The 18,195-nt window shown below is 36.7% G+C and overlaps 1 protein-coding gene across 24 annotated transcripts in view; it reads left to right on the plus strand.

Moving 5' to 3' along the window:
* The window catches only part of Wac (WW domain containing adaptor with coiled-coil), a 60,151-nt gene that overhangs the window by 17,879 nt on the left and 24,077 nt on the right, over nucleotides 1-18,195 (plus strand). For all 24 annotated transcript variants that reach the window (XM_087590708.1, XM_087590711.1, XM_087590713.1 and 21 more), the window contains exon 4: nucleotides 16,279-16,385. In XM_087590708.1, the coding sequence (XP_087446834.1) occupies nucleotides 16,279-16,385 (107 nt within the window). The remainder of the gene's footprint in view (nucleotides 1-16,278; nucleotides 16,386-18,195) is intronic.

Raw genomic sequence — 18,195 nt, forward strand, 5'->3', positions numbered from 1 at the left:
CTAAAATATTTGGTATGCTAATTAAAAATACTTTATCAGAATGAGTAGCTTTTACTCTCAAAAATTCTGGCTGTTAATCAAATACTGATTTTTGTTTCTCGTTGGTTTAATTTTAAACTGGAAATGCTAGGGTGGTGGTTCAGAGGGTGAAGGCACTTGCCATCAAGCCTCAGCACCTAAGCTCAGTCTCTAGGATATTTATTGTGAATGGAAGGGTCTGCCTGACAAGTTGTCCTCTAGCTTCCTCAAGCTCACATGCGTTATTATCATAATACAAAAAAGTATAAGAAGGCATTTTACAACTTTCATAAATTATTTTGATGTTTTATACATGAGAATACTATACTTTGATTACTTCCATGGCTACCCCCTCCAGCTCCTTCAGTTTTCATGTATTTTTTAGGTTTTTATTTTATGTGTATGAGAATTTTGCCTGCATGTATTTATGTGTACCACTCGTGTGCCACATTGGTGCTGGAGATGAAATGCATGGCCGCTGTAAGATAAGAGCAAGAGCAGCAGCTGTTCCCTGAGTCTTCTGTTTGGCCCTAATCTTTATATGTTTATTAAAACTCAAAAATTACTTGAATGTTATATATGAATACACTGCATTTGCATTATTTGTACCTTACTCTATTTAGTTTCTTATATATTTTCCAAGCCATTCCTTTTCAAAGTTGTGATTTATTCCATTTGTTTTTGCTTCGTATACACTTAATACACACACACAGCCTTAGTCCAGTTACGTTGCCCTTATTGGCATGTGTGTAGGACTGATGACTTAAGATTGAGCTAAGTATCCTAACTTGTTCTTTCTTTTTTTTTTTTTTTTTTTTTTTTTTTTTTTTTCTTGGTTCTTTTTTTCGGAGCTGGGGACCGGACCCAGGGCCTTGGCTTGCTAGGCAAGCGCTCTACCTCTGAGCTAAATCCTCAACCCCTAACTTGTTATTTCTTGATGTGAATATTATAACCTAAATTTCATTATTGATTTTTAGAAATGGATATTTCAAATAGCTAGTATAAGTTCCAGGCTTCTCTTACTATTGAGTTTAGAGTACTGAGGTTTAATGAAAATTAGTTATCTTGTTATTGATCTTCACTTACTTTTGCTTAGCCAGGTTTGTCTGTATAGCTGAGGCTGGCCTTCAATTCCTGATTCACAAGCTTCCACAGTTTAGATCTTAGTTTTTGATGCCTTTATTTTTCTTTGTCTATAACATTTACCACCTGTTTGTAGCAGCTTATGAGTCACCTTGTGCATGTTTAACATTTCTTTTTTTTTTTTTTTTTTTTTTTGGTTCTTTTTTTGGGAGCTGGGGACCGAACCCAGGGCCTTGCGCTTCCTAGGCAAGCGCTCTACCACTGAGCTAAATCCCCAACCCCTATGTTTAACATTTCTTGATTTGGATTAAATAGTTGTCACACCCTTCCCCATCTCTTGCAGTTTATTCTCAACCCTGCAGGTACTCTTGCCTGAAACACTCATGATAAATGAAAAGCACATTTGCTAATGTATATAAAAGTCCTTTAGTGCCTTCCTGTCGGTCTTGAGCTAGAACACTAACATTTCAAGGAGTAACTAGCTATAGCGTTTCTTACATTCCTAGCTTGAGTTCCTAGTTCTTGGTAAATATTTAGTTTGGATGTACTAAATGTTACCTCCTGGTCCCCTTTGCCCATTGCTTTGTACTTTTTAGACTTCAATTTGCAAGCTCCTTTCTCTAACTAGCCAAACCAAGCCTAGAATAATGCAACATGTCAGTTTTGGCATATATATTATCTGGCATATATTCTACTAGATACTCTATATTTTAGTATTTTAATGTCTAAAATTAGCTGCTTGGTTTTCTGTCCCATTCATGCTAGTTGTTAAGTGATGAAAGGTGCCTTCTATTACAGGCCTGTAATACTGACTTGTTTCCTCTTTTGTGTCTTCTTTAGCCACGTGTGAGCAGCAGATTGTTACTACTCATGTGTTACTATTCCTCTTCTTTGTCTTGATGGTTAACCCTAAGCTTGGTTAGCTTGTTTGGTCCTCCCCTCTTGTCTCTGGAGTCTTGGTTCTTCACTCTCAGGGTTTTACCCACACCTTTCTCGTAGTCCTGAGAGTTATTGCTGCCTTACTACTTACCTTTCTTAAAAAAAAATTGATAAATGTACTGTCATTTCAGACTTTTGAAAGTGATAAATGTTTGAAATGAATAATTCTAGAGAATAGTAACAGTTTATTGAAATGTAGTAATCCAAAGGGTCACAGTGACTGATGTGTTAACCACATTTTGTATTCATAACATGAACAGAATGGTAAAATGCTTGGTTCCCCTAGAATGTTTTTCTGCATCTACAGCCAGTGATTTAGTCTTGTTAACTTTCTGTGTGCAGTTTTGTTCACCCAGTTTCCCAGAGGGAGCCCTGTACGTTTTTTTTTTTTTTTGGCATGGCCAGAAATGTTATACAGTTGTTTTTCGAAGTTTGATGATTGCTTGAGGTACATAAAAATGCCACTAGTATAAAGGCCATGTATGTGCAAAATTGTGGGTGATAGAAACTTAATGTATGCAGGTTTATCATGCTTCCACAGTCACAGTGCTCATTCTCAGAGAAGTTTGCAAATTGCAAGTATTCTTACAACACTAGGAATTAATAGAGTTCAGGATCTAAGAATTAAATCTCATCGTGATTATTGGTGTGACATCTGGGATAGATAATAAGTTAGAGCCTAAAAAATATTTAAGTATGCTTGAAACTATAATTTAGATTCTTGATGGTAAGAGAACATTGACCCTTATTGTTCAGAGAAGTGCAATAATCTTGGTCATCCTGGGAATTTTGGTTCTGTGTCCCTCTCAGATTAACACCTTCCCTGTTTAAGTCCTTTAATAGAAAGTCTATTTAGGATACTATACACAGATCACCTACAGAATATTGGTATGTGTGTAATACAGTGTAACATTGTTGTGCAGTATAGTAAGCTGTTGCTATGTTGTGTTGCTGAGAAAATGGTAGCAAGGAAATGCCTTCGTGCATGTTCAGTATGACTCTCCCAATTTTTAAAATGCTTATTGTGTGTGTGTGCATGATTGGAGTATGCTATGATGTGTACATATGGCATTTACATTTACAGAATTCTCCCCTGCCCCCAATACTTTTGCGCTGTGATTGGTTAAAGATAGGGAACTCCCAGATACTGAGATCTGACTTGTATCCTCTTTTTCCTTGTAAGCAATTCTAATGAGATTTAGTAGGACCCATTTGGAAATCATTTGCCCTTTCATTCTTAGTGACTTTTTGACTCTTGAATCATATACCTTGGGGGCGGGGGTGACATTTTGATTCAAATAGGAGAAAGGTGCATATGGTATTGTAAGATTGCCACAAACTCCATTCTCTAGGAAATAAATACCCCTTGTATATGTTCTTGGAAAAAAAAAACTGCTAAAATAAAGTTTTTAAATGTATTTTTTTTTTTACTTGTGTGGGAAACTTCCTAGATGTAGGGTTTCTATCTTTTTTCAAAATACCAGATCTTTAGTAATAGCTGTCAGTTGTTAAATTTTAAATATTTAATTGACCAAAATGGAGTGTTTTAAAAGTATCCAGTGTGATGATTTGATAAATAATTGTACCGTTGAAAAATTAATATGCTCATTACTAATGCAAGAGACTCACAGAACTTGTTACTATATTCAAAGTGAAAGTTTGTGTCCTTTGACCAGCCCCCTTCGACAGCCTGGCCCCACACTTTTTTCTGTTCTATCATCAGTTCAGCCAAAGTTTCCACATGAAAATTGTATGTCGTACATTGTTTTTCTGTCTTTATGTAGCAAAATCTGTGTTGGTACAAATGGTAGGCTCTTTCTTTGGTGAGTAGGTGAATAATATTCCTTTGTGTGTATGCACCATATTTTCTTGAGTTACTACTTAAGACCACACATTCTGACTCTTGGAAGCAGTGCATGACAGTGGCTGAGGTGTAGATAACCTGCCTTGGTTTTCTTTGCTTGTTTGTACATAGGTAAGCGGACATTCCTTACATATTATAGATTTTCTTTGGTTGTTTGTACATAGGTAAGTGGACATTCCTTACATATTATAGGTATCGAAGAGACTCTTATACATGTGTATGTTCATTTCCACCCCATTCTGTCCCCTTCCAACACTTCTCATATCCTGGACTCCCTTTCTAATCCATGACCTCTTTGTCGTTGCGTACATATATAGACACATGCATATATGTGCTCTGTGTGTAGCATTCCATTTTTGTTACATAGCTTTGTGTTTCTGGCCAGTCCCAAGCAGGCACCTACCCAGGAGCTATTTTGGATCTGTGACTAGAACATGCATGTATGCATGCACGCACGCACGGGCCAGTTATTCTTAAAATGCCTTTGCTAACACAATGAGTACTTCTGAATCATTCCCTGCTACCCCAGCCTCGGTGAGAGGCCACTTAACCTGAAAACTCATGTGGCTGGATTGCTTTTCTCCTGTTACTTCTGTTTCCCCTTCTCTAGTCCTCCCAGTCGCCCTCTCAGTCTACCTGATTATAATTTTGAACAATAGATGAGAGATGGATTACTAAATTTTCTTAAATATTGTGCAGCCATAATCTTACATTGGTATAAATCTTTGCAATTGATGTAAAATTATAGTCTCTTACATTGGTATAGAGCTTATATGTTGGTATAAAGTTAAAGTTTTCATTGAATTAATCAATATATAGATATTGATAAACAATTTAAAATTAATACTGTTACTCTTAGACATTGTACAACTCATTTAAGAACAAGATGATTAATGCAAGTTAAGGGCCAGATAAGATAGTAAACTCATGGATAGGTTAGATTCTAATTTAATTGTAATAAAGTGCTTTCAATTTACTCATAGAAATGATTAAGAATAGATAAAGTTTAACAGTTCAAGTATACTTTATATAAATAGTCTTCAAAAACATCAGAAATCCACAAAATCTGACATTTAACCATTATAATTAAAAGTTTTGACTAAAAACATGTTTGTTCCTGACAGCACTCCCTTCACAGTTCAGAAAAAAATATTGCACATCTTTACTTCCAGATGTGGCAAGGTAGCCACAGGGCAAAAATTGCCTGTTTCATCTATGAACAAAATACTGCCCCAAGTGGGCACCCTGCAGAATAGTTGATCGATAGCTCTGTTGAGACAGGGGAAACATCCTTTAATTTTGCTTTACAAAGGTCAGATGATCCTGGGCCAAAAGGCTCCAATGTTTTGAGGAATGGGGGACTGTCAAAGTAATCAGCTGTCTCTACATTTGTTTAAATTTGAGAAGCTATGTTTGGTGCTTCCTATATACTCAGGTAATGTTTAATTCCTTCTTAGATTTCTGACAGGGTTGAAGACTACTTATAATAGTCCCATACCATTAAAGACATCATATAGAGTAGAAAACAAAGTTTTCAGATGGTGTTACTTACAGTCTAAAATCTAAACATAATTCAGGAATAGAATTGTAACTCTTAAGTTAGGAATGACTACTTTATCTAATTGACAAATATGTAGACTAGATTTTAATTATATATCATACTTAATTATTTACATGATTGTTATGGTTCTTCTTAGTTTATATCTGAGGAATTTTTTTTAATTGAATAGAAAGGGTGAAATGCAGAGAGTGGTTCTGATGCTTTGATTTAATTGGGAATCTGTTTACTGACGAAGGGCCTTGCCATTGTAGTGGCACCCTGGAACTCTCGCTATTAAAATCATTTCTCCTTCCTCTTCTGCAGTGTCCTATGGTTAGGACGGGTGAGATCTATCCTTGCATCTGCACATATGAATAAATATTTAGAGTGCAGTAAGAGAGTATGCTGGTTTGGAAACTGGCACTGTATTAAGATTTCTTGAAGTCTGTAAAATTCTGTAAAAATCTTGAAGTCTTTAAAAATAATTCTGGTAGTGACCTGGATTTATATTACCAGGATAAATCCTTTTCTTTTAGAGTGCCTTAAATCCAGATAGACTCAAGTACACTTGCTGCTATTGTACTGTGGGGATTTCTTGCTTTTCTGGTTATTGTTGTGGCTCATAGGCAACGTGACTGGTAGGGCTATTTACTTTCCTTCTTTGGCAGCTTGAATAGTACCTGTGGATACTGTGAGAGCTAGTCCTCAGTCAGGAGGCTTCCAGGTTAGTCCCAGCTTGATTCCTCTAAGTGCTGGGTCACAAGTGTGGCATCTTCAGCAGAGGGTCAACCAAGGGCGAGGGCAAAAGCCTGGAAACTGTTTTGCTAGTCCCTTCAAACCCCCTGACCTACTTGAAGGGAGGTTCCCCGTGACTGGCACTATGTTTTTATTATCTGGCTTCTTTTTAAGCATTTTTCATCAAGTGGGATATTTTTTTAAATATGTATTTACTAACATATGTGTATTTTTAGGATGTTTTCTTACATCTTTTCAAAGTCCTTAGTGTTCTCTCGCACTTATTTCTCTCCTTTTGAATCTCCCTGCTTTCCATATTTGCAGTTAAGGTATTTCACTACACACCCCAATACCCATCCCCTGCCAGCCTGGTTTTCCCAGTTTCTCCTTCATAGGGCCTGTGTCCTACCATTCCCCTCACTAGAGCTTCTTGTACCCCACTCCATCTCTAGGGCCTTTTAACTTTCCTGGTCTCTCCAGTTAATCCAGATTGTGTACTCACATCAAGATTACAGGTTGGAATCCACGAGTAAGAGAACATTCTTCTAATACTTTATTCAGTATATAATGCATTCATTATATATTTTGGATATTTGAATCTTATGAGGTATTTGACTCAAAACCATGCATTCCCATTTTTCAGGGCAGTGTCTGCTGCAGCAGCCTCTGAGCAGAGGTGTTTTGTACTGTGATACCAGTTAATTTGTATGTTGTTGTGTGCTCGTGTCATATCACCTAAGAGACAGTTTTCAAACAGTTTTAGAGTTTTCATATAAGTATTTAACCTTTTTGCATATGTTCTAAAAGGCCTCAGTTTTCTTCTTAGAGATGTTTAGATTTCTTGTTATTGTTTGTTTCTTGTAATGTATTCTTGGTAGTATTTTCTATATGTGTTGTTTCATATGTCTTAGTGGCAAACTCATCCTAGTTGGGTTACTATATTTTTGTCTTAAAGTTTTATAATTGAAAGTATGGATTACTGGTGCTTTCTTCTTAAAAATGTTCATTTGGTATGTTTATTTTTTGAGAAAGGATAGTTAGAAAGATGACTCAAAGTGATGTGATCGTGTCTAATAAACAGTTATGTCTTACATGAAAATGGACTTACATGATTATGATAAATAGCTGATAAACAAGTGTATAGCTGATAGTCACTATGAACACCGTGGGTTTGGCTTTTTATGTCAGTGTCATCTGTGTCACTCCCTGTCACCAGTCTGAGGCTGTACCCAGAACTCAGTGATGGTACAGTCGTCACCTCTGCCCAAGTCCTAGTAGTTAGAATGGCAAATGCCTTCCTCAGTGTCTCTCTCCAGCATCCTCTACCCACTGCTTCTCTCACACCCTTCCCACACTTCACAGCCAGCTCTCTGGCTGCAGTTCACCAGCCACGTTTTCCTAGCCAAGCAAGTAGGACAGCTCATGGTAGAGTTTAATGCTCTTTGAGTTTACTCAGTATCATCCTGGGGCTTCAGGCTTCAGTTTAAGAGCAATGTGCTCTATTTCATTATCTGGATTCCCTTTTGTTAATCACACTGTTCTGACTGTTACATGGAACATTTGTTATGTTTTCTGACAGGAACTAAATATATAATTGACTGATCATTGGCCATAACTTAATGAGTTTCCAGTGCCAACCAATAATATCTACTTAGACAGTGTAGCAGCAATATAAAATTAGTGACATACAGAGTCACCATTAGGTGTAAGGAAGAATTTTTTTTTTAAGCATCCCTAACAAAAAACTTAAAGGATAGCTTTAAATGTTCAGAATTCAGAAAAAATGTTCTTTTTGTCCTATTTTTCACCTTTGCTCCCTGACCTTTCCCTTACTATGCCTGGAAGGGAGTGGAGGGTTGTTCTAAGTTGAGTGATTAAAGTTTTTTTTTTTTTTTTTTTTTTTTGGTTCTTTTTTTCGGAGCTAGGGACCGAACCCAGGGCCTTGCGCTTCCTAGGCAATCGCTCTACCACTGAGCTAAATCCCCAGCCCCTGATTAAAGTATTTTTAAAAGAACCATCTGAAGCCTGACTCTTGGAATTTGATTGGTAGTTTCTATGCTGCCAAAAGTGTTGGAAGGATCAGAGAAATTGAGGTGGTTTTCCTTTGTATTTTTGTTTGTCTTACATCAGAGGGATTGGTAGCTAGATCAGAGCACTGGAGTGGATTTACTAACACAAAGACTTAGAGTTTAAGGGAATCAACTTAAGACTCCAGAAGATGAATGAATACTAGGGTTAGTAGAGTCTTGGTAAAGGTCAGATAGTAAATTTTAGTTTTATAGTCAGTGGGCTTTACAAATACTACACTGTAAAATACTGTAAGTCAGATGAATGTATTGTATCTATCTGTGTTGTGATGTGGCTGACTAGGATTTATAGATTTACCAGAGAGTCCATGTACTAATTCCCTGGGAAAACATAAATATTTGAAGTACAATTTTTATTGAATTTATATTGATTTCACACCATTATAAAATCATTAACCATTGCTAGTTGGGGAACTTGAATTTATACTTCTAAAACAACCATAGGCAGGAGGATGGGTGTGACCTGATTTAAATGGGGGTTTGCCAACACCTATTTTACATAAAGAAGTGAGGACTAGGGCTTTGCTCTGAAACTTAAGTCAAAGTTTGAGAAAGAAACTTAGCACAGGAGTGAGGTGCTATTGACAGAACAAGAGGAATGTCTGGGAAGGGTGTCTCCTGGAGGGTCAGGAGGGAAAGCATTTTAAAAACTGTGCGTGGGTCAGCCTATGCCAGTGGATAGAAAATGTGAGAATTGGTGACTTGGAGACCTGTAGGATATGGGCCACAATAAGAGGAGAGATAGTGGATTTGGGCTTTTTTGGAAATTTTGGGCTTTTTTATGCCACCCGTAATCTATCTATGTGTTGGATGAAAAGTAGATACTTGAGATCCTGCAAATCGTTTAAGGTATAAGGAAAAATAATGTATGTAAATGATGTCTAGCAAGTCTTATTAGTCTTGTGTAATCTGATAATTTTGATTTATCAACATATTTGCCCTGTTTAATGATACTATGTTTAAGTGAAAAGTCTCGATTTAGGAATAAGGAAAATTGAAGAGATTAAAAGTTGTGCCGCCGCCCTCCCCCTCCTTGTATTTATTTTGTGTGTGGTTGTTTGCGTGCAGCTTGGACTGATTTTTCTAGGGGATCACAGTCCAGTCAGCACTGTGTTTATCTGCTGTCTATTTCAGAATTTTTTAAGTGCGATGTTGTCTAAACCTATCTTAACAGCGTCTAGGCAAACAAGGCTGAGACCTGAGAAGTCTCTTAGCCTAGTCATGCTTCTGTGGGCTGTGATAAAACTCCAAAAGCAGCTTGGGGAGGAAAGGGTTTATTTATTCGGCTTACAGGCTATCATGCAGGCAAGTTAGTCAGGAACTCAATGCAGAAGTAGAGGCTAGAACTGAAAGACACCAGGGGACTGCGCTTTATTGATTTGCTCCTCCTGGCTTCCCTAGTTTCCTTTCCTGTTTCTTTTATTTTTTTTTAATTAATAATAGATTTTCATACTATATATTTTGATCCTGGTTTTATTTTCCCTAGTTCCTCCCAGATCTTCCCTTCCATCCTATTCTGTAGCATTTTTTTTTTTTTTTGACTCAAGTTCGGAATTCCTATTCATAGCACCACCTGCCCACTGGTTGTAATGCCTTTTCCCAGATAACTCAAGGTTATGTCATCTTGACCAAAACAACACAAAAGAAAAAAGGCCAGCTAGGACAAATGACTTTTATTAACTGCAGCCAGCCTAGACTATGGAGTGAGGACCTATCTCAAAATATAATCAAATAAAGTAACAACAGCAGCAAACCCTCTTGTAATTGCATACCTTTATGCATATTCTTTTCAAATAATCTGATTGTTTTCATCAGCACTTTGGAAGATCTGGTTATAAAAGCACCTGGTATTTTTATCTATTGTGAAATTTGGCTTTTTAACCAAGCTTAATGCTTTTGTTGAGGTAGGTATGTAGAACAGGGAAGCTTTGGGCTTGGGTAGGAGCTGCTTCAGGTATTGTATACTTAGTTCTTTATTTCTGAAGCAAATCTCAGGATGGCACCTGAAGAATGACATACAAAGTTGTCGTTTGGCCTCTTCTTTAGCACTGCACCTTAAGCACATGTGTGCCTTCCTATGAATACACAAGAAGATTGGGAGTAGTGGAAAGTGCAAATGTCATTAATTTGACTGATTTTTTTTTTTATAGCTATTGGGATCTTAAATGGGCTGATTGAAGTTTTGGAGTAAGATTCAGAAGAGCCATTAAATTAACAGTTACTAGGAATGACTAGTAGTTAGGAGCAGTGTCTATGGAGTGTCAGAAAGCATCTTTAAGCAAGTGAAAGAACGAAAACATAAAACTTGTAAGTGCATGTATTTAATGGTCTGCTTTTTTAATTTTTTTAGCTTGTTAACATTTGTGTATGTGTGAGTGTGCGCGCGTACTCTTGCCTCCTTATTGTCTGTGAGGTCCCTGATCCTGGGCTGGTTGGTATAGGTGTCCCATTTGGGACTAAGCAATCAATCACTTGTTAGCCTTTCTGCATCAACTGATGCTCACTGCAGATGCTCACTGCAGAGAGAAGCGTCTTGGTACAAGGTTGAGAACAGCACTAACTAGGGAGGTAAAAACATAAATACTTAGAAGGCAGTTTTGTAACATTATAAATGACATTAGTAGTTTTCTCTCCTAGAAGCTATGACCCTCCCAGGTTTATAGTCATGTGAAGCAGGCTCCCAGTCAGACTTAGAAGTAGTTACTCACCTCATAACCTTCTCAAGTCCCTGACAGGCAACTGTAGTTTTTATTTTTATGTTGTCTTTTGTACCCTACCACTGACCTTTACTTCCAAGCCCTCTTTGATTATTTATAGTGTACAATTTCTTTGATCATATCATTAGTTTGTGGAGAAGAAAATCTTTGCTTCTAAGATTTCTTTGAAATGTATTTCCTCGACTGGTTTATGTTGTCCCTTTGGTCTCTGTTACTAAGATTATGTGTACTTCCCCATATTCTTGTACATTTAAATATATTTGTATGTAGGGGTTTTTTAAAATTGTCTTTCTTATTTTTTTCGGTATCTTTTTTTATGTCCTTGAAGTCTTTTTATAATTGTTTATAATCTCATACAAATACAGAAGAAAGTTTGAGAAATTTATTGGAGCAGAGTGACAAGTGGAGATTGTTTTCTCTGAAGTTTCTAGTATTTGATTAATTATCCTCTCAAGCAAGGACTTCGATATCTTGTGGTTCAGGAAGTTCTTCATCATACTTAAAAAATTTCGTAAGGAGACAGTTCTCATCTTCCACTTTGGTTTTGAGTGGGGCATGATTTATGTGTGTCATTCAGCAGCCCTGTGCATTTTTAACAAAGTTTTAAAATATTTGAAGTCATATGGTAATAATAAAATTGTGTCTTTTACTAAAGAAAGTGAATTTGATACAAAAGAGAGGGAATAAAGGACATAATGTATAGCAAACGCAAGATTTGCAATGTCAAAACTTATCCAAAGTGTTTAAAATAGAGAAAAGAGTAAATTTAACAAAGTTCTAAGATACTTACCTACTTAATGTGTATTGTTGGTGCGTCGCGTCTTTGTTTGTGTAAGCACACGTGTGCCTGGTGTCAGAGGAAGCTAGAAAAGGAGGCCTGCATGTTGGAATCGCTGGCCTTTATTTGCAGATGATGCCTCTGAATAGCAGCAGCTGTTCCTAACTGTTGAGCCATCTCTCCGGGGCCGGTTTCCCTGACTTTTAAATTGGGTTATTTTTACTAAGCTGTAAAATTTCTTACTGTTATAGCAGTTCAAAGTCATTTTCACATACTGTTTATGATTGTAAAACATGTCATATCCGTCCTTATTACCAAAATCTGAATAGAGTTCCTTGTATAAAAATGGCATAGTTTTTGCATATGGCCTATACTCATCTGTTGTATCATCTATAATTTCTACTATAACTCCAATGCTGTGCAATTAAAATAATTTTATGTATTGTTTAGTTAAATATATTTAAATGAACCATATGAGAGATGATAGTATAATATTTTGTACTTTTTGATTGATTTGCATAACACACACATTTATGATAAAGCTCAATTCATGACCTTTGTTTTAAATGTTTACTCACTGGTTGCTATCATTAAAGTTATCACTGGTCCAAAGATGGTCACTGACTATCGAGTACAGTTAAGTAAGCTTAGTGTGCGTACACAGACAAAGACGCGACGCACCAACAATACACAATAAGTAGGTAAGTATTTTAGAACTTTAGCTTCTAATGTGCTCATTCTCATTAAGAGACATTGGTTTAGTTTTGATTTAACATCTCACTACTAGTCAGCTGCTATTTTGTAAATTACAGTATAATTCAAAGCTAGCTTACCTTGTTCATGCATTGAGACGTCTTTTCAAGGCAGAGGATCAGTATTGAAATCACAATTGAAGAGCAGAAGGCAGAAGCCGTTCACTGCTGAGCAGTGGAGCATCAGTCGGAAAGCAGTACAGGCTCATGCTATATCTCCATGCTGTGCTTCTTGGGATAAATATTGAAGAGGGTAGAACTTCGCTTATCGTTTAATTTCTTCAAACCACAAATATAAATGTCACTTTCCCACCCCCAGCATTACCCTGTAAAGGAATCCTTAAGGTGCTTTAATGTTCTTATGATTCATTTTAATGCTAAAGCTTTAAGGGCTCAGAGGACATTTCAGTAAACTCTAAGTTTTATTAGTAATGTGCAAAGAGCATAAAGAGGGCACTAGATTATACAAATAGCTTAGTTTCTCTTTGCTGAATTGGATGCAACATGATGAGATTATCTATGCACAGGTGTGTTACCTCTCATTGTTCACTTGAAAGGTCACTGGATTTCTGGGTTGAGCATTATGGATGGTTCTGTTCCTGCTCATGTTATTGTCTCAAACGCTTATTTTTTCTGTTTCCTTTATAGTCTTTGTTATTTTAAGAAAAAAATATTTTTCTTCTTATCCTGAAACTACGATCATTGGGTGTGATACAGAAGTTAAATATGACATTAAAAACAAGTTAGATTTCATAAAAATTTTGTGTTCAGCACTATTTTAGGGCAGGACTCAAGCCATCACTGCTACCCTGGGGGGTTTGTTCCTCTGCCAGTTGTATTGCTTAAACTTAGAAAGACAATATGCAGAGGGGAAAGCTCAAAATTCTCCCTCCAAATGCTTTGCTAAGTTATGGTTTCGATTAGTTACCTTTGTTAAGTTTAGTCTAGTGTGTGTTGATGCTTACATGTTTGGACATGAAGATAGTATTACTTGACCTAAAAGCTAACTGATAATCTTCTGTCAGTCATAAAATCCTTACAGTTTTTAAGAGAGTCTTACTAATTGTTGCAATGTTGGGTGGTATTTATGGTTTCATTGATAATCACTAAGGCAGGTAGATTCTTGGGTCTTAACTTTGTGAGACATCATGCACAAAATACTATGTCCATAGAGTAAACCATTGTGTCTTTAGCAACGCTCTTATTTGATCCTTCTTTAGATTTAACATAGCTTTTTCTTTAAGAAAATGAACAAATGTCAGAGTAGATCATTTAATTCATCCTTATTACTAGATTATTTTGTTTTCATTTCAGATAATAGCAGTGGCTTTTTTCTTCTATTATTTTTGGCATTATTGTATGAAAATCCATGTAAGCAACTTGATGAATAGTGCATAAAGATACTCTAATGACATGTGTTAATTATTGTATGGTTTATCTGCAAATGGAAAATTAGCAAATATTTAAGATTCGCTTTAAAACCTTGGTGTAATAATTGGTAATTGTTATTGTATATATTTGTAATAACCTTTTAGGGCATTGGTTCTCAGCCTGTGAGTCATGACTCCTTTGGGGTCAAAACAACCCTTTTACAGGGGTGGCCTAAGACCATCAGAAAACAGGTATTTGCATTAAGATTCAGAATAGCAAAATTACAGTTACGAAGTAACAACAAAAAAAATAATTTTATGGTGGGAGGTCACCACAGTATGAGGAACTGTATTAAAGAGTCAGCAGCATAGGGGAGGGCGAGTACCACTGTCCGTCCATAGGGCCCTTACTGTGATGTTGAGTTCCTAGAGTAGAAAGATGCATGCATGGTGCAGCATAGCAGATTGATTCCAGGGCTTTGTATCCAAATGTCTCTTACCAAGTAGCCCCTGAAAATACCCTTCATCCTTCCAGTATCAGGTTTTGATCGTAGTTCGAGAAGGCTGTCTCTAACATGCTCAGATTGGATTTAAATTAAATTTTAAGTAAGATTAGAATAGTTTTACCCTTTACCTACCTAGCACATGAGAAAATTTATACTCTTAGTGGGAAACTGATGTTCAACACGCTGTATTTTGTGCGTGCAGCCTAGAAATCATGAGCAGTACTTTGCAGAGTTGGGAAGATTTTCTGGAATGTAGATTTTCTCATGATTATGTGATTATATTGTGTATGGCCTGAAACTTGGACATTTGCCTACTTCTGCCCAACCTGAGCCTAATTGGTTTCTGATTCTCGTGGTTGTTGGATTTATTTATTACCTATATCTAGAAAAAATGGTTTAATACCATATTAGATAACAAGTGCAGTATGTAAGCACATGTAAAAGCCATCAGGCTTCTCTGCTTGGTAGACTTATGGGTGAAGTTTTTCATTAAATTCCTCACACTGGTGTTAATTTGGTTAACTGTACTAATGTTTAAGTGATCCTCTTCCATGTGTGACATCAGTCGATGATGAGTCTGTTCATGTCCTCACTTAGAAAGTAAAGAATCCATATCCAAAAGTCAGTGTTGGCCCGAGCTGTTGCTAACCGCTGTTTGTTAGTGCACAGTGAGTGTGTATTCGGTCACATATTGTTGATCTCACACACTCGCTCCCTCTCCCGTTGACCTTTGAGTAGATGAGCTGATGGTTTCTGAGTTTTTGCTTATTTAGATTTGTGTAGCTTGGCTTCTCTTTCATTACCCAAGTGCTAGCAGTTAAACCTGTCGTTTGTCTTGGTGTGAGTGACAAGAACTCTATACTGAATTCCATTCTCAAGGCTCTACATTGGCTTTTCCTAAGATAACAGTGGAGACTCCGTCATCCCTGGTTGGGATGTGTAGATGTTGGGTATGACTCGCATTACTTCTAAGAACTACTAGATTGAGTTGGCTCTGGCAAGAGGAAACATTTGATCTCATCCTTACCAACCAGAGTATAGGTTCCTCACTTAGATTTTAAACTCTTAAAAACTTCGAGTGATTTTAGCTTAAAAAATTGCAAGACTATTAAAAAGCAAGTTTAGAGATTATGTTTTAAAAATCAGATTTCAAGGGCTGGAGAGATGGCTCAGCGGTTAAGAGCACCCGACTGCTCTTTCAGAGGTCATGAGTTCAATTCCCAGCAACCACATGGTGGCTCACAACCATCTGTAAAGAGATCCGATGCCCTCTTCTGGTGTATCTGAAGACAGCTACAGTGTACTTATATATAATAAATAAATAAATCTTTAAAAAAAAAAATCAGATTTCAAAAATACTGAAAACAGCTAGTTCTCTATCTCTTGTCCTTTGTTATACTCCTTTCGATTTTCTTTACAAACAGTCTGACAACACGATTCCTTTTCTTTTGGTTTTGTTTTGTTTTGAAGAAATGTCTCTTCTTAATTAGTCCTGGCTGGTGGCTGTCTTAGAACTCATTCATGTACATAAGGATAGCTTCAAACTCCTAGAGATCACACTGCTTCTGCCTATACAGTTTTGGAGTTAAAGACATACACCATCATGCTTAGCTGTGCAGTGTTATTTTTAAGCTATGTCTGTCTATTGTAGGATGACACATTTTCTGTAGTATGAGAAGCATTAATTGTATTCGCTGTTATATCACATAACTGTAATTTCAGCTGCCTTGTGCTGAGACTGAATGAATTCAATGCCAGTCTGGACTGAACAGGGATTACATGTTTTTATGTATATTCAAAGGATATGATACTCAAACAGTATTTACAATGTCATGGCTTAAAAAAACAGATGAATTATAACTGCCTATTCTTTGTTCTTTCTATTTAAGGGACCAGTTACTCTCCACAAGAAAACTCACACAACCACAGTGCTCTTCATAGTTCAAATTCACATTCTTCTAATCCAAGCAATAATCCGAGCAAAGCTTCTGATGCAGTAAGTATTAATGTGATGCTGGGCTTTCAGTGCACACCGCGAAGATCCTTAGATGTTGTCTTCTGATTCTTAAAATAATTCAATTGGAGTTGAGTTTAATGTATTTATTTTCCTTTGTTATATATTTAGTACAAATAATACCAGACCAACACATTTCTAAAGTCATTTAAGGTTTAATTCTTTTTAGATTTGCATAAATTGCTTATTCTGCTCTGTACTTTGTACTTTATTAGACAGTGAGAGCAACATCCTGATCCTCAAAGACATGAAAAAAAAATACCATAATTTTAAATACTTACGCAGGCTCAGATTAATGAAATAGTGTTGTGGGTTCAAATGAGATTTTTTTTATGTATTCATTTAGCAGAAAAATACTTAAATATATGCTAAGGTGTCATAGAACTAAGACGGTATGGCTTATTTTATTGGAACTTGGTATCTGGTGGTGACAAACACTATCAATTTAGAATGTTATTAAAACTGTTTGGGGGATCATTAAGATGATTTCCTATCTCTTCCAACAAGTTGAGTATAGCTTAGGGAGCCCAAGGTTCTGTTTACTATTAAAGAGATAAAACAGCACTTAAAAAGACATAGGTGTGTGAAATTGATGGACAGGATGGCACAGGTCAATAATGCCAGAACTTTGGGTAAATCTGCCTTAATTACAAGAACTTTGACGTCAGATGGTAATAATAAAATTGTGTCCTTTACTAAAGAAAGTGAATTTGATACAAAAGAGACATAATGTATAGCAAACACAAGATTTGCAATGTCAGAACTTATCCAAAGTGTTTCATATACAGGGAAAGAGTAAGTAAAAGGAAGAGTATTTGGAGAGATTCCTCAGAGGTTAAGAGCACTTGCCGCTCTTCCAGAGTACCTAGCTAGGTTCAGGGCCCAAGAGCACACACTCACTTGACAGTTTACTAACTGATGCTGCCTTTTAGCTCTGTGGGCACCTGTGCTGCACATAGTGTGTGCATGCAGACAAAACAAAATGTGAGTCTTAAAATATTCTTTAAGAACTTCACATAAATTTTAGTAAATTTTACCTGGGTGATTGTCATATTTTAGATGGCATTGGAAGACAGGTCTGAGCACTGTATTCTCTCTCCCTCTGGTCAAGTAGCATAGTTGTATAGAACATTGGGATAACTAGTTGAATATTGTGAAATTCTAAAATGTAAGTTTAGATAATGTGCCAGGTCAAGTTAGGAAAAAAATTAAGCTACTTACTTTAAAACCATGAATTAAATACATGTATATGTAGACTTTAAACAAGGACCCTTCTGACTTTGCTCCTTTAGGAAAAAAAAATGGGTCTGGAAAGATGATTCCATTGTTTAAGGCCAGGATCACAACCAAAGTGATAGAAAAAACAATGCACTCCTGCTTAGAAACAGCTGTGATAGAGGGCTGGAGAGAAGGAAGGCTCAGGAGGTAAAGGCACTTGCTGTGCACCTTGAAGACCTGTTTAATCCCTACCTAGGAAAGAAGGAGAGACAGAGAACTGACTCTCCATTGTTCTCTGTCATCCACATACCCACCATGGCATTCTTGCCTCGAGCCCTCATGCACAGACTGGTGTGTGTGCACATAGGTAACAAAAACAGATGCAGGACACTATAGTTGAAATCTCTCCCCCCACCTCCCCAGGTATCCTCTGCTGATGGAAAGTGCTGTAAATGCAACCTTGACTTTGTGCATTCACGTAACAGCCCTCTTGTTACTAAGTAGTCTTCGTAATTTTGGAGCATTTGCTTATCCTAGACCTTTGCAATCTTCCCATTTGAGACAGAGTTTCACT

Source organism: Rattus norvegicus, chromosome 17 (genome assembly GCF_021556685.1).
Source record: "Rattus norvegicus strain SHRSP/BbbUtx chromosome 17, alternate assembly SHRSP_T2T, whole genome shotgun sequence".
Classification (NCBI taxonomy): Eukaryota; Metazoa; Chordata; class Mammalia; order Rodentia; family Muridae; genus Rattus; species Rattus norvegicus.